This window comes from Corticium candelabrum, chromosome 21, assembly GCF_963422355.1.
Source record: "Corticium candelabrum chromosome 21, ooCorCand1.1, whole genome shotgun sequence".
Classification (NCBI taxonomy): Eukaryota; Metazoa; Porifera; class Homoscleromorpha; order Homosclerophorida; family Plakinidae; genus Corticium; species Corticium candelabrum.
In genome coordinates this window covers 2,270,840-2,295,407 of record NC_085105.1, presented here as the reverse complement: position 1 = coordinate 2,295,407, position 24,568 = coordinate 2,270,840, and the positions used below count along the sequence as shown (strand labels likewise).

At 45.7% G+C, this 24,568-nt stretch overlaps 2 protein-coding genes across 3 annotated transcripts; both read left to right on the top strand.

Moving 5' to 3' along the window:
• Window positions 1-924: 924 nt before the first annotated feature.
• LOC134196399 (uncharacterized) lies at window positions 925-5,617 on the top strand. 2 transcript variants are annotated; one of them, XM_062665515.1, is made up of 9 exons: window positions 925-949; window positions 1,032-1,132; window positions 1,206-1,497; window positions 2,237-2,768; window positions 2,832-2,967; window positions 3,037-3,122; window positions 3,911-4,280; window positions 4,347-4,535; window positions 4,893-5,617. In XM_062665515.1, exons 4-9 carry the CDS (start codon window positions 2,724-2,726, stop codon window positions 5,372-5,374), a joined length of 1,308 nt encoding a protein of 435 aa, XP_062521499.1. In that variant the 5' UTR covers window positions 925-949; window positions 1,032-1,132; window positions 1,206-1,497; window positions 2,237-2,723; the 3' UTR covers window positions 5,375-5,617. The 2 variants fall into 2 exon arrangements, with proteins under 2 accessions (XP_062521499.1, XP_062521498.1); XM_062665514.1 differs by having other exon boundaries at window positions 926-949; window positions 2,237-2,604; window positions 2,684-2,768; window positions 3,911-4,535.
• A 16,253-nt stretch (window positions 5,618-21,870) lies between these two features.
• LOC134196345 (uncharacterized) lies at window positions 21,871-24,466 on the top strand. The gene is made up of 5 exons (XM_062665447.1): window positions 21,871-22,040; window positions 22,105-22,246; window positions 22,319-22,401; window positions 22,465-23,181; window positions 23,699-24,466. The coding sequence occupies exons 4-5, from the start codon at window positions 22,581-22,583 to the stop codon at window positions 24,163-24,165; spliced, it is 1,068 nt and encodes a 355-aa protein (XP_062521431.1). The 5' UTR covers window positions 21,871-22,040; window positions 22,105-22,246; window positions 22,319-22,401; window positions 22,465-22,580; the 3' UTR covers window positions 24,166-24,466.
• The last annotated feature ends 102 nt before the right edge of the window (window positions 24,467-24,568 follow it).

The window sequence follows — 24,568 nt, the reverse complement described above, 5'->3', positions numbered from 1 at the left end:
CTCGAGCAAGATCTTGCATCAGCAGAGTCTGAGTGGGAAGGAAAGACAGTCTCACTCAACACACGTACTGCCAAATGATGAAATCAAGTTTTACAGGTTTTGTGTAGATAAATGTGCTTGATACAGTGTGGAGTTCGACTGAAAGCAACCAAGACAATTGTTCCGTATAGCAAACAAAGAATCAGGCCAAGGTACATCAAGTGTGTGTACCCTCATGAGCTCACGATCACCGCCTTCCATGACGAGTTGGATAGGCTAGACAAACTTTTGCTGACTCTAGTTCGACAAGACACATAGTTTCACAGTTCCACAGTTCAAGTAGTTCGCTAGATGGGGAAAAAGTAGTCCTAGTTTTTAGCCACACAGACAGTGACAGTGGGTCACGTTCGGTTACCCCGAATGGGTTCCCCTTCCACAAAATCTTCATCTGACAAAACTTCCATCGCTAAGCAATGAGTAGTCTGTCTTTCCACTGCACGTGTATCTCTTCAGAATGTGAATCAGGCGACTTCAGCTTGAACAGCAATCTCTTACCCTCGAGAAGCCGTACTCAAGAAATGGCTTCCTACACGTCTCTACGCAGGCAAAGTCTCTCACAAGATGCACGAAATGGTAAGTAGTGAACTTACTTACAAAGTCTAGTCAACGGCAAGATGTTCTACGGTTCAGAAGCAGACCCGGAAACGTGGACTTTGTGTACAGCGAGATCGGCGAAAAGTGCGTGTTACCCTCGAGATTGCACATGCTCTAGAAGCTCCGCCCCAAAATATCGTCTCACAACTGTGAACAACAGCACGCGACAAACGTGTGGCACAGCAAATCCTACCAAACACGCGGATACCTAAGAGCACTGCAACACTTCTCAGTACACAGTAGAGACGCCAGACGTGTTTGTAGGAAGGAACAGAAGGCAACAAGAAGGCCTACCTCGGGTGAATTGGGACGTCAGGTGACAACTAATTTCTTCTCACATTGCAAGCGCCTAGTTTAGTGTCTGTCAGAGCGGTAACGAATCTATTGTCTAGAGACAGTGATCTATAGACAAGGTCTAGAAGATCCATTTAGTTTCTCTAGTTTGAGTTTGACAATGTAGATGCTTTGCTATGCTGTCATTCTTCTTTTCCTTCATCAGGTATACAATAAACATTTGTAATAGCTCACTTTTGATAGTCTTCACTGTCTAATGACTGAATTGTTGTGCTCAGGCTCTCTTCACCTCGGGTAGTGATAGGAAGATGGGCAACCGGTCTAGTTGGATGTATTTTTGTACTGGACTCGAGGAAGTAACTTTCACAGACGGGCAAATGCGTCTAGCTGCTGTGTGTAACGACAGTCATGGGGCACAAAGTAAGAAGAATGTGATAGGATGCAAGAATAGCGACCGTCTGACGTTGTTGTCTTGAAATTCTAGTGGATGGTGGATGTTGCTCGATGACCGACTACGTTCCGATTAATCCAACGAAGGATTATGAATTCTGCATCTACATCAAATCGACGGTAAGGATATATACGTGTTTGGTAGAAAAGTCACATACCACACGTTTTCAACATCATGACATCATACTATGACGTGTCCAGAATCTACAACAGAGCATGTAGTTTACGTCCACACGCTTGATACTGACTGAGCATCTAGAGACAATCTCTACAAATTTATTAATCCGAGGCGCGCTTGCACGAGGATGACAGTAGTGTGTCAGTAGATGGAAGGTCGGACGATTGGCCAATTGGAATGCAGCACATGCGCTCGTTGTTACCTCTGGTCACCAGGTGTAAATTAGCGTGCCAGATGTCCACAATCTCACGTGCAAATCAGTGTGTCCACCTCCCTTCATGTGGCAGTACACGGCTGTTCCGTAGCCTAGGCTAACAACCGAGCATTTAGCACTTCAGTGTGCTTCATTAGTTACATAGACTTGGTTAACATCTTTTTGGTTGTCGCAATGGCGCACTACACGTATCTCAATACAATTTAATATATAAAGGGTTAAAACAACAGCATGCCATGCTGCAAGGTGTGTTACCGAGTAGTTATTTTATGTATTTATGTTTTAGGTTATGTTTTATACTGTACTTGCTTGTATGTATGTGTGTGACAACTTTCTGTAGCTGGTTGTCCTTCTCATGCATTTTACTTTATGTTTAGCATCTGTTTGTCTCACTCAGTTTATCTCTTTTCGTACGTCTGAAAATATTGTAACTTACCATTTCAAATACTGGACTTTGAGTTTTGTAGTGTTGTCGCACATATTGCGAACCGGATACAATTGGTACCAACGTGTGACCTGCATATGTCAATGTTATCATCTGCTTCCGTGACGTCATTGGTCGGCGTCTCAATCCGCGTTATTGTTTGGAACTCAAGTGATGGCTGAGTGAATCCCACAACTGTGAAAAACAGCACGCGACAAATGTGTGGCACAGCAAATTCTAACCAACACGCCGATACTCAAAGCGCTGCAACGCTTCTCACTACACAGTAGAAACGCGAGACATGTTTGTAGGAAGCAGCAGAAGGCAACAAGAAGGCCTACCTCGGGAGCACTAGGACGTCACGTGATAATTCTCGCATTGCAAGCGCCTGTACAACTGAATTTTGGCAGTGTTAGTGTCTGTCAGAGAATACGAATCTATTGTGTAAAGAAAGTGATAAATACAAATTCATTAATTTTTGCTCCAGCAGCGGTGAAGAGCGGACATTCTCTAGTTGTTCGAGTCTGACAATGAAGACGCCTTTCTCTGCTGTCGTTCTTCTTTTCATTCATCAGGTATACAATAGACAATTGTAATGGCTCACTTTGATAGCCTTCTGACTGAAATGTTGTGCTCAGGTTTTCTTCACCTCGGCTAGTGATATGCAGATAGGCGACAGGTCTAGATGGAAGTCTTTCGGTGCTGAACTCGAGGAAGTAACTTTCACAGACGGGCAAATGCGTCTAGCTGCTGTGTGTGATCATGGGGCACAAAGTAAGCAGAATGTGTTAGGATGCAGTCGACGACAAGTAGCCGTCAAACGTTTTTGTCTTGAAATTCTAGTGGATGGTGAGTGCTGCTCAACGTCTGACTACATTCCGATTAATCCAACGAAGGGTTATGAATTCAGCATCTACATCAAATCGACGGTAAGGATACGTGTTTGGTAGACAAGTCACAAATGTTTCTACCCTCATGACGTCATACTATGACGTGTCGATCCAGAATCTACAACAGAGCACGTAGTTTACGTCCACTGGCTTGATACTGATTAAGCATTTAGAGACAACCTCTATACAAATTAATCCGAGGTGCGCATGCGCGAGGATGACATTGGTGTGTCAGCAGATGGACGGTCGGACGAACATTCAATTGGAATGCAGCGCATGAGCTCATTGTTATCCCTAGGCCTGGTGTTAATTAGCGTGCCAGATGGCGACAATCCCAACTGCCAGTCAATGTGTCCAGCCCCCTTCATGCTAATTACCAGGTGCCAGTACACGTGTGGGCAGCCGTTCCGTAATTTAATCTAGCCTAGGCTAGCAGCCGAGGGTCTAGCACTTTAGTACTTCTTTACTACTAGTATATAGACTTGGTTAGCATCGTTTGACTTCGAATTCTCGCAATGCACTACACGTATCTCAAAGAGATAAACTTAATAACAGCATTCCACGCTGCATGGAGCGTTACTGAGTAGTTATTTTATTTATTTAAATTTTATACTGTGCTTGCTTGTGTTAGTATACATGTGCGGGACAACTTTTTGTGATCTGGTTGTCCTACTCATGCATTTTACTTAATGTTTAGCATTTGTTTGTCTCATTCAGTTTATCTCTGTTTATGTTAATCAATTAAGTTTGTTATCTATGTGTAGATTCAGAGTTGATAGATATTCATTGTGAACACTTAAATTGTATAAAAATGAGTCTATTTTTAGGCAGCTGACATGGTAAACTCATTTGGTTTCTACGTTTACAATAAGAACCAAGAAAGAATATTGAATCCTAACTTGAATAATCCATATTTCAAAAACAGTGATAACGATTCAAATGTGTGGACCAAATGGACGGGCTACATTCTTCCTCTCTACATGTCTGACTCGAACAGTGACAGCCAATCGGATTCTCAGTTTGACGAGACAAATGGAGTAGATTGGAAGTGGCCACGTGATGCTAAATATGTTGCCTTACGATTTGGATCGTATGGTAGTGACAGTCAAAACTCAAAAAAAGTCTTCGTTCGTAGGCACGCCGGACACACTTTGTGGGCACCGTTTGCTATTTCAGACTCTGTTGAGCCTGCAACAGGTCTAGATGTTGAGCCTACCAGCGACGATACCGAATCTGCTTTCACTAGGGAGTTTCTTGTTACAGATGAAAGTAACACTGTACCTCCAACTCCTACTTCACCTCCACCTGATACACCTGCTGTAGACAAGACGTGGTACTTGAATGTCAGCTTTCGCGAATTGGAGGCTGAACGGCGTCCTGAACATGTTGTTGTCTGGACCTTTAACGTATCTGACTTCCGTGAATGGGAATCGAAACCAAACGACACTGATGGTATTTATTATATGCCGCTAGCTTTTATGTTAGTTATTACATGATTATGTACTTGAAAATAGATTTATAGAACATAATAATATACAGGTTGTTTGTTTATTTTGTGAATGTTGCTTGTTTATCTTTTGCTTGTCTGTCCATTTGGTTTTTTGTATTTGCTTTGTCTTTCTGTCTGTTTTTCTGCTTGTTTATTTATGCAATTTGCGGCTAAACAAAAACCTAATACAGTCCATGTATTTGCTATGCGACTACTTAACATTGGTATAAATTAAATTATTTTTCTTGAATACAGCATACATATATATGCAATGCAATTGGAAGTTGTTGCTAAAGCGTGTTTGTTTACTGTGTTCATAGCACATAATACACATGCTGCTATAGCCAAGATGGTTGAGGGAAAAGAGAGAAAATGTTATTCTCCGTGGGGCGTTACACATCCATTTGAGATTGATTCAGACAAATCATATGAGTTTAGTGTTTGGATCAAAAGCACACAATCCGATCTTCACAACTTTTTTGGTTTTCGAGCGTATGACAAAGACAAAAATCCTCTGACCTTCCCATTACTTTCAAGTGACTATCTGCAGTATTATTCTAATGTCACAACCAAAGCGTATTTCAAAAGAAGCAACAATGATACAAATGAGTGGACAAGATGGAATGGATTTGTACTTCCAGACGGAGCTGATGACATTTTTTCCCACCTCAAAGGACGAAACTGGGTGTGGCCACGAGGTGCCAAATATGCGCAGTTGAGGTTTGGCACTTGCTATGGTAAAGGAAACGATCAAGACATCACCTATTTCGCTCTTCCTCTAGTGGTGCAGACTGATTTCTAGTCATAGAATGTTATGTACTTGTGTCGTTTCAGACGAACCAACAGCTAGTTAGCTAATTAGCCCTTGTTTTTTCACGTTAAATTAAGATGGCGTTTCTATCCCGTATGTCAAGTTTCTAAATTTACTATAAATCTACCTCTGTTAGATACGTGTATGTAGAGCGAATCAAAAATCGTGCCTTTGCATGCACGTTTCCGAATACGATTGTGCATGCTGTTTCGTGAACACGTTTGTCGACTACTAAAGAAATTACATCTCTCAAAAGTTTCATTTCGTTGCTGTACTCACCTGGCCTGGAATTTCTTCAAGACTTCTTGATGTTGTGCTTGTCCTCCGACTTGTTTTCCCACTCGAACTTATCATTCATATCGAGCGCGTCGTGGCCGATGACGTTCAGTAAGGTTGCGACTCTCACCTCATCTTTCTCCTCTAAGAACTTGAGCGCGATCTCGTAGATGTTCCAATCTTGAGCGAATCGACGCCAGTTCTCTCCTCGGTGAGTGAGATCTTCTAGATTGAGTGGATCCGGTGGCTTAGCCATCCGTTCAAACTGCGGAGCTGTGGCATACTCAGCCATTCTGGATATTTTGGCGGGTATAGATTTGGCGGCAAACTTGCGATCAGAGTTAAAGCTTGTTCCTGACACCATGTAACGTTCTTGGAACGTTTATTACTTCTTTGGAACTGAACCGAACGTTATTACAAGGCAATGCTACTGCAGGCCAACTATGCACTCAAGCCCGCGAACTCGTCTAGTCTTAATATCAACTTACTACGTCATACCATCACATCATCTAGCACTTGAGTTCCAAAGTAACGCGAAATTAAGATGCTCGACTAATGACACCACAGCAGTATGATGACATTGACACGTGCAGGTCACACGTTGTTAGCAAGTGTTTCCAGTTCGCAATATGTGCAACAATGACACGCAAAGTCCAATATTTGAAAATAGTAAGGTTTAATATTATTTTTCAGACGCACAAAAAGAGACAGACAGAGTTTGTTGGCAAAGTTTCGATTACTGAATCTAACGAATTACTAGAATTACTTCTGTACACAACAAATTCACACGAAACACAATTTCTAGATTTGCTTTTTATGGCTTGAGAAGTTACTACGTGCCGTGTAATCTACAACTATAGTAGTTCAATCAAAATAGAATTCTTTCAACTACAACTAACTGTAGTAATGTACAACGTTTTGACAGATGCTGCTATGGCAACGCTCTAACAACTACTCGTTATAGTTAATTCGTCTGAAAAACACAAATACATAATGTCTTCATCTATGGCTGGAAATCAGTCTGCGTCACACGAGAAAAAGCGAAATATGCGATTCCTTGGTTGCATTCGTCGCCATAGCAAGTGCAAAACTTCAACTGCAAATATTTGGCACCTCGTGGCCACACCCAGTTTCTTCTGTTACTCAAGTAGCAAAAAATGTCATCAGCTCCTTCTGGTAGCCAGTACAAATCCATTCCATCTTGTCCACGCTTTTATATTATTGTTGCTTCTTTTGAAATACGTTTGGTTGTGTCATTGGACTAATACTGCAGGTATAGTACGTTACTTTCAAGTAATGGGAAGGTCAGAAGATTTCGTCTTTATCAAACGCTTGAAAACCAAGAAAGTTATAAAGATCAGTTTGTGTGTTCAAGATACAAACACTAAACTCATATATGGTTTGTTTAGGTTAAATCATTAGATCGAAAGTTTGCAGCAAACCTACTAACAATACATTACACCGCGCCAAATAAATTAAATCAAAAGCGTTGGTTTAGTTACTATATGTTCAAAACACAATACTGTAAATACAGTACCTTAAATTACGTCTTCCAGCGCGCATTAGGCCGTGCATTTGCTTCTGCAGAGCTTGCAGTACGTGCCTATAAAGACTTGAGAACTCGCAAGATTGAGCATTTGTTTATGCAGAAACTATTTGCAACTAGAATGAATCAAGATGTTGGAGAAACCACGAATGCATACATTATTGCTGTGATAAAGCTTGCGGAAACATTCAATTTTGGCGCTTTGAAGGACACATACGGGATAGACTGGTGAGTGGTATTCTCAATGATAGTGCAAGACACAAGCTATTAAGAAAAAAGATCTTAATTTGAACAAATGCCTGGAAATCTTGCGTACAAGCCAGATTACGCATCAACGTGCACAAGAAATAGCTATTGACGAATATGAGGCGCATGACCTCACAAGAAAAAGGCGGTTCTGGTCAAAGAAAGCAACCAGAACAGAGACAATGCCTGAGTTTGTCCAAAGGAACGAGATGGGAAGGAGGACAAACACAAGAGGAAATGTGGCTATTGTGGCTTCGAGCATGCACCCAAGGAAGAAGATTGCCCAGCAACAAGCAAAAGACTTGCATGAAACGCAAGAAGAAAGAACATTATGCCAGAGTCTGTCGGTCAAAGACATCAGACAAGCACACACAGAAGCAGAAGATAAAGTATGTGGATAAACAGAATGAGATACAGTATGTTGCACTCAATCACATCACCATATCGGGAACGAGTAAAGCTTATGCCACGTTTGAAGTCCCAGACAAGTTACAGAAAATCAGATTTCAAATAGACACTGGAGCTTCTTGCAACGTCCTATCATGGCAAGCCTTTGAGTGACAGGAGACAAGCAGGCAGGGAAGCTTGAAGAAGCAAAGGCAGTTTTGGTAATGCACAACAAGACAAAGATGATACCCAGAGGATCAGCAGAAATATTGTTACAGAAAAATGGACACACCTACAAGGTTCGTCTACTTGTTATACCGGGTTGAGCTACACATTACTCAGTCTCAAGTCCAGCCAACAGCTAGGACTAGTGAGAATCGTTGACAGTGACCATTTGCATATGGTGACCCAAAAACGAGTTTTACTAAGAACTACAAGTAACTCTACAAGGATACTGATCAGTCAAGCAACGAAAAACGCAATGATTCTATCCTACTAGAGTTCAAAGCCGTATTTGATAGACTAAGCTGTCTGTCAGCACACTATTCCATTCGACTAGATGACAATGCAGTACCTGTAGTTAATGCACATCGTAGGGCATTAGTGGCACCGAGAGATGCCATCAGAGATGAGTTGGACAGAATGACAGAGGAAGAAGTCATAGAGCCGGTCACAGAACCTACTTCTTGGGTCTCATCGATTGTCACGGTGAAGAAGCGAAACAACAAAGTTCGGATATGTATTGCGACCCTCAAGACCTGAACAAGTCAATGAAGTCAATCAGGCGAGCACACTATCCATTCCCGACCATTGAGGACATCTCAACAAGATTGGCAAATGCGAAAGTATTCTCAGTGTTGGATGCGCGAGCAGGCGTTTGGCAGATTAAGCTGGACGAGCAATCAAGCCTATTGACCATATTCAACACACCCTTTGGCCGATATTGTTGGAAGAGAATGCCATTCTGTATCAGCTCAGCGCCAATAGTCTGGCAGCAGAGGATGCAGAAAGTTGTAGATGGTCTTAATGGTGTGGTAGTTATTGCAGATGACTTTCTAGTGATTGGAAAAGGCAAAACACAGGAGGAAGCTACTTGCGACCATAACAAGAACCTGAGAGAGCTTCTCAAGAGAGCACTAGAGCGGAACCTCAAGTTTTCCTTAGAAAAGACTAAACTCAGATTGAGTGAAGTATTGTACATATGACACAAGATCTGATCCAAGGGTCTCAGTGCACACCCTGATAAAGTGAAGGCAATTAGGGAATTACCAACGCCAACAGACATGAAAACTCCTCGGAGAATCTTAGGTATGGTCAACTACCTTGCAAAGTTTTCCCACAACTCTCAGAAAGTTTGGAAGTTCTACGTCAACTAGATCGTAAGGACAGCGAATGGTGTTGGCTAGAGCAGCACGAGAGAGCATGAAGTGATATCAAACGGTTGATGTCGAATGCCACAATCCTTGCATTCTATGATCCGCACAAAATGTGATGCATCACAAAATGGCTTAGGAGCTGCAGTTATCCAGGTAGAAAAACCAATATCATTTGTATCCAGAGCATTAACACAGTGTGAGAGACAGTACACTCAAATAGAGAAAGAACTACTAGCAATTGTATTTGCTTGTGAACCGTTTTGATCAATACATCTATGCAAAGCCATCTGCGGTGAAAACTTATCATAAACCGTTGGAAACCTTAGCTCAGAATAATCTTATGGACATTCTAAAGCGCCTCCAAAGGATGATGTTACGGCTACAGCGTTATGATCTACAGATAACATACAAAAAAGGAAGTGAGATGTATCTAGCTGACGCATTGTCACGAACCTACATACCAGAAACAGGCGACCCTTTACCACAAAGTGATTTGTCAGCACTTGGAGAAAGTTAACGCTATGAAAGATTGGTCAGTGGATGACGTCAATCTCACTGATATCAGACAAGCAACCACCCAGAATAGAAAGCTGATGACATTTGCTGACTTGCCAGAAATGGCTGGCCCTCAAGTTGAAAAGAAGTCCCCAACGGTGCTAAATCATATTATCATTCTTGGCATGAACTGTCGATACAAGATGACCTCATTTTCAAGGGCGACAGAGTGGTGATACCAACATCAATGAGGAGTGATATGAAGAAGCAGATCCACAAATCACACACTGGAATGGAAGGTTGTCATGAAGAGCTAGAGAATTGATGTACTAGCCTGAAATGAATGGTGATGTTAGAGATCTCATAGCACACTGCTCTATCTGTGCCACATTCAGACCAGAGCAGCCACGGCAACCTTTGCAATCCCATGAAATTCCAAGTCATTCCTGGTCCAAAGTCGGCATTGATCTGTTTGAGCTGAATGACATCAACTATGTCATCACAGTTGACTATTATTCAAGTTTCTTTAATTACAGTCGATGGACTGAAAGGAACATTGGCTTCTACAGTAATCCACAAACTCAAGTGTCAGTTTACCAGGCATGGCAAACCTTGCGTTGTGGTCAGTAACAACGGGCCACAGTTCTCATCAACAGAATTTCGAAATTTGTGAAAGACTGGACATTCCATAATGTGACATCATTACCCGGATACCCCCAGTCTAATGAGAAAGTAGAAAATGCAGTAAAGACATGCAAAGCAATTATGAAGAAGGCAGCTGAATCATACTGTGACGCCTACTTAGCCTTGCTTGATGCTAGGAATACGCCAGCAGAAAGGTGCGAGCATCACCAGCACAGCTTCTATTTGGGAGGAGAACAAAGATACAGCTACCGAGATCGCCTGCCCTGTTGAAACCAGCTACAGTACCACCAGAACAAGTAGCAACACGACTGCAGAGCAGCAAAGAGGCACAAGCTGAGCAGTACAACCGGAAAACGAAAGCCTTATCACTGCTACAGCCAGAAGAATCAGTTAGAATGAAGACACCTTGACATACTGTGTTACATGTTTGAAATTAGTTGGTCCTAGGTCATGAAATCTGGAGGTAGAAATTATCGGAGGCAACTACGAAAGTACCTCGAAAAGCGACCAGAAGATCACCAATCTACTGCAGACACAGAAGATGATGATACAACTGAACAGCCAGGCATTGTCATCCTTACCAACAATACCTACCAAACAACATGCAAATGGCATCGAGGAACCAATCAATACAAAAACAACTCCATAGTCGGCTACTCAAGCCAGCGTGAGAGCACCTTCTACAAGAGGAAGAAACAGAGCGACTTCCTGTTTGATTCAAAGACTATGATATGTCCTACAACTTTGAAAAAAAACTTAGAGGGAAGGATGTGACCGTATGACGTACTAAGTTGATATTGAGATTAGACGAGTTCGCGGGCTTGAGTGTATAGTTTGCTTGCAGTGGCCTTGTCTTGTAATGACGTTGGGTTCAGTTCTAAAGTAATAATAAACGTTCCAGAAACGTTGGAAATGAGTGAATGCCACAACTGTGAACAACAGAACGCGACAAACGTATGGCACAGCAAATCCGCGCAAACACGCGGATACTCAAAGCACTGCAACGCTTCTCAGTACACAATAAAGACTCGAGACATGTTTGTAGGAAGCAACAGCAGGCAACAACAAGGTCTATATTATATGTATACCTTGGGCGTATTAGGGCATATCACGTGACAACCATTTCCCCCTCGCATTGCAGGCGCATAGCTGTACAACTTTGAACTTCTGCAGTGTTTCATATCTGTCAGAATATGAGCGAATCTATTGTATAGGTAACGTTCTATTTTTGTTCCAGCAGCGGTGCAGAGCGGACATTCTGTAGTTGTTCGAGTTTGACAATGAAGACGCTTTGTTCTGCTGTCGTTCTTCTTTTCTTTCATCAGGTATACAATAAGAGAGACCTTTGTAATGGCTCACTTTCGATAGTCTTCACTGTGCATGCATACTGACAGAAATGTTGTGCTCAGGCTTTCTTCACTTCGGCTAGTGTTATGCAGCTAGGCAACACATCTAGTTGGATGTATTTCGGTACTGGACTCGAGGAAGTAACTCTCACAGATGGGCAAATGCTTCTAGCTGCTGTGTGTAACGACAGTCACGGGGCACAAGGTAAGAAGAATGTGTTAGAATGCAGGTAGCCATCAAACGTTCTAGTCTTGAATTCTAGTGGGTGGTGGGTGCTGCTCGATATCTGACTACGTTCCAATTAATCAAGCTAAAGGTTATGAGTTCAGCATCTACATCAAATAGACGGTAAGGTAACGCGTGTTGAGACAAGTCACAAATGTTACTAGCATCATGATATCAAACTATATGATGTGTCGATTTAGAATACTGATTGATCATTTAAAGACAATTTCTACAAATTTGTTAATCCGAGGCGCGCATGCGCGAGGATGACAGTAGTGTGTCAGTAGATGGACAGTCGGACGACCAGTCAATTGGAATGCAGCGCATGCGCTCATTGTTATCCCTAGGCCTGGTGTTAGTTAGCGTGCCAGATCCACAATCCCACGTGCCAGTCAATGTGTCCAGCCCCCTTCATGTGCCAGTACACGTGTGCGGCAGCTGCTTCGTGAATAAACTTAGGCTTGCAGACAAAGACACTTTTGTGCTTCTTCATTATTTGGTTAGCATCGTTGTAGTTGTCGCAATGGTGTACTACACGTATCTCAATACAATATTTAGAAAGGAGTAAAACTATAACAAGCATACCATGCTGCATGGTGTGTTACTGAGTAGGTATTTTATGTATTTATGTGTTAGGTTATGTTTTAGACTGTGCTAGTCTCTTGCACCGCCCTTCTTAACGCGAGCGCGAGAAGCGGAGAAGAGGCGGTGCTTGCTTGTGTCAGTATATACGTGCGTGACAACTTTCTGTAAGCTGGTTGTCCTTCTCATGCATTTTACTTTATGTTTAACATCGGTTTGTCTCACCTAGCTTATCTCTGTTTATGTTAGCTAACTAAGTGTAGATTCAAAGTTCATATGATCATATCTATTGAGAACACTTAGCAAATTGTAAGATGCGTCTATTTTCAGTCATCTGACATGGTAAACTCGTTTGGTTTCTACGCTTACAATGAAACAAAAGCAAAACTATTAAATCCTAACCTAAATGATCCATATTTCAAAAACAGTGGTAACGATTCAAATGTGTGGATCAAATGGACAGACTAAATTTTTCTACTTACATGTCTGACTTGACGCGAACAGTGACAGCCAACCGGATTCTCAGTTTGATGAGACAAATGGAGTACATTGGAAGTGGCTATATGATGCTAAATATGTTGCCTTACGATTTGGATCGTGTGATAGCTATTGACAGTCAAAACTCAAAACTGGTAGTCGTTTGTAGACACATTGTATCTACTCTCTGTTCGCGTTCACTGTGAATCTGGAAATATGCAATGAAGCACCTGTGTTGGTTTAGAAACACTTAACTAATTGCGTGTGACCTACTAACTGATTATGACATCAATGGCTTGTTTGCTGTGACTCCGGATTTACTCTTACTGACACAGACGTGTTTTACTGTGACTTACAATACTTGCAAACACGTAGAAAAAAGAAGAAAATTTCTAGAAAAAAGAAGGGATGCAGGAAAGACTTCATGGAGAGCTATAACATCACAAATGAAATAGATGACAACTACGAAGTGACGGAAGTTGATAGTGATGGTGCAATGATCAGCCAAGCCCAGACGAACACGACCAAGCGTTGCTGAACGCATGAAGCTTTGCACTAGAGTAATTAATAGTAATAAAGTAATTGACATGGCATTTGCTTACGTGACCACTTACCTGTAAATCATATCGTAACCATAACGTTCTAATAGACTAATGGTCTTTGATATGCAAAATCCTTATCGTCCTGGGTGTGTCTTATATGGAGTTTAATAAACCAGTTAAACGTAGTTGAATTTGTCTGGAGATGCTCTGCTGAGCCCAAGTGCACGGCGGACTCACGAGGGTCCTGCGTTGAACAAAGCATGCACATCGCCAGCAACCATCCGGCACGCCACAGCGCAGCAAGCGTCCCAGAGCGCGTGTGTTTCGTTTTGTTCCGTTCATGGCAGACGGCGAGCAGTCAAAAGGGAGAATATCAACAGAGCAAGTTGGCACTCGCGACGGACAGCCAGGGCCGCTGGATTCACCACTGGCAGGTCGCCTGCTCAAGAGACAGCAGGTAGATGACTCGGCGTTTGCCGCGGTTGTGAATCATCTCAATTTCGCGTGCTGTTTCTGCCGTCGCGGTGTTTTCGCGCTTTTTTGGTGCCACGTGATCGCGTATATCCGGGATTGAATATCGCGCGCGAGCGGGTGACACACAGCCCGCGACAGCGTACCTGGTTGTAGCGAAGATATTTGTCGCAGCGGTTGCAGCGTATAGGGCGTATGAGCAGCTAGCTGGTTGCAATGAAAAAGGGGTAGCTGCTGTGGGCGTTGGCGTGCCAAGTGTGACGCTGATGCAAACAAGCACATTGCGAGAAGCCGAGAATGCTGCATGGCTGTGCTAGCTAACCTCGGTTTACGCGCGAGCGAGCAGTCTTCTTGTCGGTTTCTCTTGGATGGCAGAGCAACATCACACTGCAGCCTCAGATGACGCCCAGGGTGGACACGTGCTGTCTAATCAGCAGCTACAGGGGCTGATGACCAAACGGTGAGAAAAAAGGCGGTCGCGGAGTTTGCGCGGTCTACTCAACGCGTCATCACTCGGGGCGTCTTTATTGTTCATGTAGCCGTCTGCCCGACGTAGTCAAATACTGCATGTTCGTCGAGAGTAATTTGCAAGTCGTACGTTTAGCCAGCGCCTAGGACATGTATAACTTGCATGAGAGAGCGTTCAGAAGTGTCAGTTATGGTGGGTGCGTGCGTTAGTATCGGCATGGTTAATTTACTGAAAAATAGCCGTTGCGTAGCGGCCACGTGGCCGGCAGTACAGTCACTGGTGGAGGTGTTGCTTGATCCGGGTACGGCAGGTCTTCGAACGGCCTGTGGAGCGGCTCGGGGAACAGGCCACCATTAGCGGCGGACGACTGTACGTATACTATATGTGAATAAGTAGCTAAAATAGGTGTCATGTACTGAGCGGTAATGTCAGGGCTGAGGCGGGAGCGGCAAACAGTGCCGTTAGCAAGGCATGTTAGGTCATTGGGCGCTACACAATAAGACACATGGCGGGTATATACAGAAGCAGAGCAGAGAGGCGACCCGGCGGAGTCTGACGCAGGTGCGACTGGTTAGCGGAAAGTGAGAGCGGCTATTTGAAACCATCCGCGGGTGGCTAGCGCAGGGCCATCGGTAGTGGGGGTTGGCGTTAACACGATCAGCAGGCGGTCCCATTCTGTGGCGGGACGGCTGGTCCAGGTCTGGCGTAGGGCCGGTGCTAGTCAGGTTGGCTCACGCACGATCAGCAAGCGGTCGTATTCTGTGGAGGAACGGCTGGTCCAGGCCGGGGCAGGGCCGGCACTAGTCAGGTTTGCTCACGCACGATTAGCAGACGGTCCCCATTCTGTGGCGGGACGGGTGGTCCAGGTCTGGCGCAGGGCCGGTGCTAGTTAGGTTGGCTCACGCACAATCAGCAGGCTGTTCCATTCTGTGGAGAGACGGCTGGTCCAGGCCGGGGCAGGCCGGGGCAGACCGCTACTAGTCAGGTGTGCTCACGCACGATCAGCAGGCGGTCCCCATTCTGTGGCGGGACGGCTGGTCCAAGCCGGGGCAGGGCCGGCACTAGTCAGGTTTGCTTACGCAGGATTAGCAGACGGTCCCCATTCTGTGGCGGGACGGGTGGTCCAGGTCTGGCGCAGGGCCGGTGCTAGTCAGGTTGGCTCACGCACAATCAGCAGGCTGTTCCATTCTGTGGAGAGACGGCTGGTCCAGGCCGGGGCAGGCCGGGGCAGACCGCTACTAGTCAGGTGTGCTCACGCACGATCAGCAGGCGGTCCCCATTCTGTGGCGGGACGGCTGGTCCAAGCCGGGGCAGGGCCGGCACTAGTCAGGTTTGCTTACGCAGGATCAGCAGGCGGTCCCACTTTGTGGCAGGACAGCTGGTCCAGGTCTGGTAGCGACTGGTGAGTATGTCATTGCACCAACATGCAGATTGCACGTATGTTGAGACGATATGCAGATAGCATAGCTCTCGATTTTGCAGAGTGGTTTGTGTTGTACGCACCGAGCGTGAATGGCTATTCGTGCGCAATGTCGTAGATTGGCTGGAGGTCTGTATGCAGCGGCGTTCCTTTTGCATGCGTACAAGGAGGAATGGAATGGGTGTAGCCATTCGGTTTGCACGTCTACTTGCGTGCAGGAAGCGGTCGCCGCTGTGCACGGTAAGGGCAGGTAATCACGGACATTTCTATCTGGGGAAAGGGGAGGTCCGGGAGATAGTGCGGGGTATCCGGGGACAGACGAGGTCCCGGATGGCCTTGAGGGCGGGTATCTGTAGAACGCAGATTTCGTTCTTACACCGTATGTAGTAAATAGAGCTCCGCAAAGCAGACAGGGTAAAGCGACTGGGCTGGTGGCTTTTGCAAAATCGTCGGCAACGGGGGCGCAGTGCCAGCAGCAGTAGGCAAAAAAATGAAAAGCGCATATGTAGAGATGACGACGCCGATGGTGTCTGTAACGGGCCGTCGGCCGATGCGGCAGTGCCAGTGGCGGGCAACGCATAAGCGGAGAAGCACATACATGCATATGACGAGTTTACAGACAGGCATGTTGTACTTAGTTAGCAAAAATAGCCTTAATGACAAACGGGAAATGCTAACGCATGACGACTGTAATGACACCACGGTTATGCCATACTGCGGAGCCATCGGCGGATGGTGGGCGCGGGACCAGTGACGGTCAGCGAATGGGCCAGGCGGGAAGCCACGGCACCGTCTGCAGACGGTTGATGCGGGTCTATGCGGTGATTGTGCGAGGGGCGGCGCTGGCAGTCTGTGGACACAAAAGTGGGCGTCTACGATGAGCATAATGGCGCAAGGGCGGCGTGGAGAACACTCGTTGCACGAATGGCTAGTAGCAGGCGAAGCACGCTTCCTTGACTTGCGTGTGTCGAGACTGGTCTGTGTGCGTGGCCAGCAGCGACGGCGATAGATCACATGCAAATGCTCACGAACGAGGTGGAGGAGCGGACGCATCCGGTCGTTGGGAGAGACGGCGGGGTGCGCCGTCCTTTCTAGACGAGTTGTTTTTTCGCCTATGCCTGAGAAATGGTTTATGCGAACCCAACCGGGAGAGTGTGGAGATGACAGATCTGCTGCCGGACAGTGTTGAGTTGCAACGACTGGACGATGGCGCTCCGCGGGGGGACGTGCGCGTCAGGTGGCGCTGAAGCTCGCAGGGCTCTGCTTTGCTGCAGGCACGGCGATAACCGTTGAGAAGCATCTCAACAGGGTGAAAGTACCTGCTGGCGTACCTGCGGCTGATCATAAGAATTGCAGCTGGCTAATCAACACTAGATTTGGGAGGTGCGTGCAGGAAAAACCTTCTCCATGTATAAATATTCATCGGGCTTTGCTAAACCGCTGTCGCTAGCTGGGGCTCCGTCGTGTGAACTGTGCCTGGTAACCGACCATGCAGCCGAAAAGTGTGCTCTGTCGATGCGGCGCCGCGGTCGAGCTCGCACGTCGCTCTTACTCAGGTGCGATTTCTCACCGTGTCCTGCGGCGGTGCCCAGGCGGAGTGTCGCTGTGTCGTGGTGGAACATGTGTTTGTGTAATGGGGCACCATCATGCACTTACATCACGCGTGTGGCACATGCAGAGTGCGGGGCCGGTGACTACGCGGGAGGGCCGCGGCTACACGGTAAAAGGTCAAAGTCACAGACCGGAGGGTAGACGAATAGCTGCCCGTGATGGGGGCTGGTGAAGTTTGTGGCTGAATTGGCGGCGAGTGGTTGCGGTGTGTTTGCGTGCGCGGGGGAGGGGGCGCTCGCTGCTCAAGACTGGCGGCGATCTGCCGCCTTCTCTCAATAGCAACGCAGTCGGATGCGTCTGGCTCATGGGGCCGCTGGGCAGTGCAAGACAATCCATAAGTTCAACTGCATTGCATGGTTCACGTCTTGGGCTGGAGTTCTCATTGCGCCCGGGGAGATGGTCCCGGTGGCGTTGACCGTGGTTGTTTTAGGAGCAGGTTGCGCGGCTGGTTTTACGTTCAGTTTGAGTTGGACGGCGGAGCGCAGTCTGTGCAGAAGCGCGGAACGCAGTCGTTGACGCGGTGTCGCAAAACCTGGTGGACTGATCATTGGTTTTTTGGTTCATTTCTTGACCCGGCTCCGCGTTCAGTGACACGAAACGTGGCGGCATTGATATGCAATATGGACTGGACGCCGGACTGCTGGGACGATCGGTTTATTGCTTGTTTGGCGCTGGAGTATCCCCGTTCACGTTGCATGCATACCAATCAGGGTGCTCACGCTATTAACAGTCTGCGAGCGAACTAGTGTTGCACCAATCTAAATCCCGACATCTGAACTGGCTCTATGCTTGTTAGTGGCGCTCCTAGCGGACGAGAGTATCGCGCACTCTAGCCAAAAAATGCGCTGTTAGCGGTGCTCCATGTTGCCATTCGGCACGGTTTAGGAAGCCCCTCTTGCAGTCCTTGCCGCTGTTGGTGTACTGGTCTTACGAGGCGTTACGGGGTCGACGGCAGGTTCCAAATGGCGGCAGCGATTACCAATCTCTCCAGATGTGTGCTGCTCAGACTGACAGACCAGTGGGCCCCAAGAGTGGACGAGCTTGACGTGGTGATGATGCTTTGGGCTGATGTTAGTTGTCATTTTTTGGTTTTCTGCGCGCGGGCGAAGTTACAGTACTGGGCAGTGTGTACCGGCCGTTGAATCTTCGGTTCATGTGACAGTTAGTGATGTTGCGGTGGACTCCCTCTCGAACCCGTCTCTCATAAAAGTTAGGCTCATGCAGTCAAAAAAATTGACCCGTTTCGGCAGGGTGTGGATATCCATCTCCGGAGGACGCGTACAGCTTTATGTCCTATTACGGCAATGCTAGTATACCTCGCCCCTTCCCTCCGAGGTCAAGAGGCAGACCCGTTGTTTTCTGTGCTCTGATGAAAGGCCTCTGTCTATGCAACGACTTGTCAAAAATGTGCGGCGGCACTAGAAGCCGGGGGTTTGTGTCCGGTTACTCGAGGCACAGCATTAGGATTGAAGCCGCAGTCACACCTGCAGAACTGACTCCACGATCCAGACACTGGCGAGGTGGAGGAGCAAGGTTTGCAGGCGCGGCGTAAACTCTTGTCGCCAAGATTCTACCGGACACTCTCAGTCGTTAGTAGCTTCTCGCCAGAGACGGAGCGATGACAAGTTTGCCGAAGACATGACAGTAACATGCGTGCTTTCTACCCGGCGACTAATTGTACAGTGTACTTGCGTGCATGGTTGCTTTCGTACTGGCGTGTATTATAGACACATGCTCACTAGACAGTGACAAGGCACTCACTCCCTGACAGCTAAGCGGCGGTACGTAGCTGAATGAGTCCTGGAGAGGTAGGTCCTGGAGAAGTGGGTCCGGCTTGGGTGCGGGGAGATCTCGCCGTTGGGCGTGGTCGCCTTCCTTGTAGGCCGGAGTCCGGTCTGAAGTTCCGGATCTGCGTCGGACGTCGGTTCTCCTGGACCATGATGAGCTAGGCCGGGCTCCGCCCACTCTCCACGGCCACGCCTTCATTATGCAGGCTGACTCAGGTAAGTGGTCGCATCAAGTCGGCAAGATGAACATCACTGGAAAACTGATGGAGGTAAGAATTCAAATAAAGTTTAATGAACCAGTTAAACGTAGTTGAATTCGTCTGGAGATGCGCTGCTGAGCGCACGCGCACGGCGGACTCACGAGGGTTCTGCGTGAACGGAGCATGTGCATCGCCAGCAACCATCCGGCACGCCGCGGCGCAGCAATCGTCCCAGAGCGCGTGTGTTTCGTTTCCCACTCTCCCATCCCAGTGTCTGATGAGCTCGTGCTTGGGAGGTTTCTTTTTTTCCCTATCCTTCGTTTCATTAAATCTCCGTGGTTATCCACGTGAAAGGTGAGTTGGGCCGGAGTCTGCTCTGAAGTTCCTGATTCGCGCCGGACGTCGGTTCTCCTGGACCATGATGGGCGAGGCCGGGCTTCGCCCACTCTCCACGGTCACGCATTCATTATGCAGGCTGGCTTAGGTAAGTGGTTGCATCAAGTCGGCAAGATGAACATCACTGGAAGACTGACGGAGGTAAGAATTCAATTACATGTTATGTTTAGCATCTATAAGAAATCCAGACTCTTGCGCTTTCGAATGATGCCAAGATCGTCGCTTACCGACGAAGGACACGGGAGTTATTGCGATTTTCTGAAATACACAGTGAACGCAAACAGAGAGTAGTACTTCTGTGTCAACTTCAGACTCTGTCGAGCGGACAAAACGTGTATATATTGAGTCTACCAGCGACGATACTGAATCTGCTCTTACTAGGGATTTCTGTGACCCACTTCCTGCTACAAATGAAAGTAACACTGTACGTCCAACTGCATCTCCTACTGCAGCTCCTACTACACCTCCTACTTCACCTTCTAGTGCACCTCCTATTGCACCTTCTACTGCACCTCCTACTGCACCTTCTACTTCACCTTTACTACACCTCATATTCCCGCATATTCGAACATGTAGACGCTAGAGTGCGGTCTCTATTCAAATTTCCCCAAAGGCGGCGTTTATTCGAGGACGACGTTTTATCGAAAAATTCAGGCCTTAAATTTAGTAATAACGTAATACACGCCAATCTGATCATGACGTGGAGAGGTCAGCAAGCTCTAGGCCACTGTTTTCATGAACCATTAAGTGAAACTGGGCCGGCAGTTCTCACACCATTTCCCCCACAGACTATAGATGTCATAGTAGACGCGCAAGAGTGGTGAACAGTTCCACGTCTGTTTCAATTCGCGCAAACCTGCAGATGAGTTCAGTAGAAAGAAACGTTGCTAGAGAGTGTAGGTTCAGCGGACCACTCCGATGTAAGCCATTCCTATGCTCATTATTTACCAGCATTTTGTCCATCAACGGCTTCACTGGAGATCGTGTTCACGCGCTCTCCGCGGAGGGCTACCTCTCTGCTTCATGTATCATCGCAATTACATTAACGAGCTCTTTAGAAATCGAATTAGCCTTATGCAAGCTATGAAACCGGATCGGGGGTCCCACGTCACTATGACCTCCTGGAAAGCGACCAGGCTCTTCTCGCGCTTGAGCAATTCCGGTAAAAGCTCCTCCTCCTCGTGTGATTCACGTGCGGTTAGCTCAGCGACTGCGGGGAAGAGCCTGGCTTGCGAGGCTAGGATTGTAGAGTGAGGGCATATGCGACTGACCTGTAGATGTAGCGGTGAACAATGCGAGTAGAAGGGTAAAAATCAGGAGGAAACGGTACGACACAGGCTCGGACATGATGTGCAGAGCCAAGTGAATGTACAAATGCATTTGTGTATGTCATCTAGTAATGCAGCTAGAACTCTGTTAGGTAAACAGTTTAGGTAAACGGTTTACGTATTGAGATCGATTACTTCCAGCCATCTTGGCCACGCATTGGGGTGTCATATGACTGCAAGAAAACGTGTGTGTGTGTGTGTGTGTGTGTGTGTGTGCGTGCGTTCTCACACAAAGCAAATTTCTTGTACGTCTGACAGGTGAAAAAAATATTTAATAATAAAAAATTAAAGTGCTACACTTGGCCATTTTACAACGTGTGACATGCACGTGTCCTATCGCATTGCTGTGGCGTCATTGGCAAGCTCCTCCGCTTTACTTTTCGGAACGCAAGACTGAAGTGATTGATGAGTGAATCCCACAACTGTGAAAACCAGCACGCGACAAACGTGTGGCAATCCTGCCATGGCCAACACTCAAAGCACTGACACACTTGTTTTTAGTCTACATACACAGTAAAACACGAGACATATTCGTCTAGTTAGACGGCCGGGCAGCAGAAGGTAACAAGATGCATGGCCTCTCGGGCGAAATACTACACTAGGACGTCACGTGACAACATTTTATTTTCGCATTGCAGGCGTCTGCATGTACTTGGCGGTGTCTAGACCACGAGAGACTTTATTGTCTAACTAGCTACGTAGCTATAGAGATAAAGACAAACTAAGGTCTAGAAAACTCGTTCATTTTTACTCCCGAGCAGAGCGGACATTCTGGATCGAGTGACGATGAAGACACTTTCCACTATTAGCGTTCTTCTTTTCCTTCATCAGGTAAGACGTTTGTAATGGATCGCGTTGATAGTCTTTACTGTACTGACTGAAATGTTGTGCTTAGGTTTTCTTCAACTTGACTATTGCGACACAAATGGGCAACGCGTCTAGTTGGATGTATTTCGGTGCTGGGGTCGAGGAAGTAACTTTCACAGATGGGCAAATGCGTCTAGCTGCTGTGTGTAACGACAGTCATGGGGTACAAAGTAAGAAGAATGTGGTCGGATGCAGTCGACGACAAGTAGGCGTCACACATTTTTATCTCCTAATTCTACTAGATGGTGAGTGTTGCTCGATATCTGGCTACATTCGGATTAATCCAAGGAAGGGTTATGAGTTCAGCATCTACATCAAATCGACGGTAAGATAACGTTTTTGGTAGACCTATGTTCTCATGATGTCATTCTAAAGAGTGTCCATGCAGACTCTATATAATGTACAGCATGTAGCAGCTAAGCTGACGTTCACTCATGTTGTGTCTGGTGTAACTGATTAAACTTTTAATTAAAGAAAATCTACAAAAATCTACAGTCATCTGACATGGTAAACTCACTTGGTTTCTACGTTTACAATGAGAACAAAGAAAGAATATTGAATCCTAACTTGAATGATCCATATTTCAAAAACAGTGGCAATGATTCAAATGTGTGGACCAAATGGACGGGCTACATTCTTCCTCTCTACATGTCTGACTCGAACAGTAACAGCCAAGCGGACTCTCAGTTTGATGAGACAAATGGAGTAGATTGGAAGTGGCCACGTTTTGCTAAATATGTGGCCCTAAGAATTGGATCGTGTGGTAGTGACAGTGAAAACTCAGAAACGGTCATTGTTCGTAGGTCCGTTGAACTTGATTCGTTTGAGCCACCTTTGGGTTCAACGGTTGTCGATCCTGCAAAAAGTGTAGATTCCCTACTTCACAGTATTGCTAACGCTGCTTCTACAGATCGAACTACTATTGTACCTCCTACTGCATCATCTACTGAACCAGCTGTAGGCAAAACATGGTACTTGAATCTCAGCTTTCGCGAATTCGAGACTCCACTGCGTCCTGGACATGTTGGTGCTTGGACCTTTAACATATCTGATTTTCGTGAATGGGAATCGAAGCCAAATAACACTGGTAAAGGATATGTAAACGGTAAGACAACTATGGCGCAAGCTTTTATGCTGAGTGATACATGAATATGTGCTCGAAGATACAGATAATAGATAAATCAAAAGCTGTTTTAATTATAGATTTATAAAGTATAAAAACAATATGAGAATTTGTTTGTTTGTTTGTTTATGTATGCTGTTTTTATCTTTGTTTGTTTGTTCATCTGTTTGTTCGTTTGTCCGTCTGTCAGTCTGTCAAAATCCATCTATTTATTTCAACAATGAATCTACGTACACCACAACAAAGGGAAACTACTGTCCCACACAATAAAATAAAAGCTACATGTTTGTATTTCGCTGTCTGTTTGTCTTTTTATCTGCTTGTCTATTTGTTTAGACGGTAACTAAACAAATAACCTATGTATTTGCAATGTGCATGACTATACTTCTGCAAATCTAATTTTCTGTCTTCTGATTAGTAAGTTTACCACTCGTGTAGGCAACGTAACTGCAACAACTTTATGTTGTTGCTAAAGTGTGTTTTTATACTGTGTTGATAGCACAAATTACTCCTTTAGCCTTGATGGTTGAGGGGGAAAAGACAAAATGTTATTATCCGTGGGGCATTACACATCGTTTTGAGATTGATTCAAACAAATTATATGAGTTTAGTGTTTGGATCTGGAGCACACAAACCGATCTTCACAACTTTCTTGGTTTTCGAGCGTATGACAGAGACGAAAATCTTCTGACCTTCCCATTACTTGCTAGTGACTTCTGGCAGTATTACTCTCACAACACAACTAGACCATATTTCAAACGAAGCAACAATGATGTAGAAGAGTGGACAAGATGGAATGGATTTGTACTTCCAGATGGAGCTGATGACTTATTGAGCAAAGGAAGAAACTGGAAATGGCCACAAGGTGCCAAATATGCGCAGTTGAGGTTTGGCACTTGCTATGGCGACGGAGACAACCAAGGAATCACCTATTTTGCTCTTCCTCAAGTGGAGCATATTGACTGATTCACAGTCGTAAACTTATGTCGTGTACTTGTGTTTGCTCAGACGAATTTAACAACAAGGAATATTTGTTAGAGCGTTACCATGGAAGCACCTTTCATTCCTACTACTGTACTAGTATCTATACAGTAAGTTACAAGACTCTCATTTTGATTGCACTACTAGAGTTGTAGCGTGCACGTGACATAGTAAGTTTTCAAACCAAACCAAATCTAGAAATCGTGTTTCGTGTGACTTTGCTGTCTATAGAATTATTAGTAATTCGCTAGATTAGTTACACTTAGGTAGTAATCAAAACATTTGACAACGATCTCTGTCTGTCTCCTTTTGTACGTCTGAAGAAGAACAATATTGGAAAATATTATAATTTGCCATTTTCCAATATTGGACTCTGCGTGTTGTGGCA

Excerpts from the sequence above, each read along its gene's own strand:
- LOC134196399 (XM_062665514.1), top strand. The coding sequence starts at position 2,724 with ATGAAGACGCCTTTCTCTGCTGTCGTTCTTCTTTTCATTCATCAG. Across the intron at positions 2,769-2,831 it reads TTCTTCTTTTCATTCATCAG|GTTTTCTTCACCTCGGCTAG; the intron begins GTATACAATAGA and ends TGTTGTGCTCAG. Across the intron at positions 4,536-4,892 it reads GAAACCAAACGACACTGATG|CACATAATACACATGCTGCT; the intron begins GTATTTATTATA and ends CTGTGTTCATAG.
- LOC134196345 (XM_062665447.1), top strand. The coding sequence starts at position 22,581 with ATGGTAAACTCACTTGGTTTCTACGTTTACAATGAGAACAAAGAAAGA. Across the intron at positions 23,182-23,698 it reads TGGTAAAGGATATGTAAACG|CACAAATTACTCCTTTAGCC; the intron begins GTAAGACAACTA and ends CTGTGTTGATAG.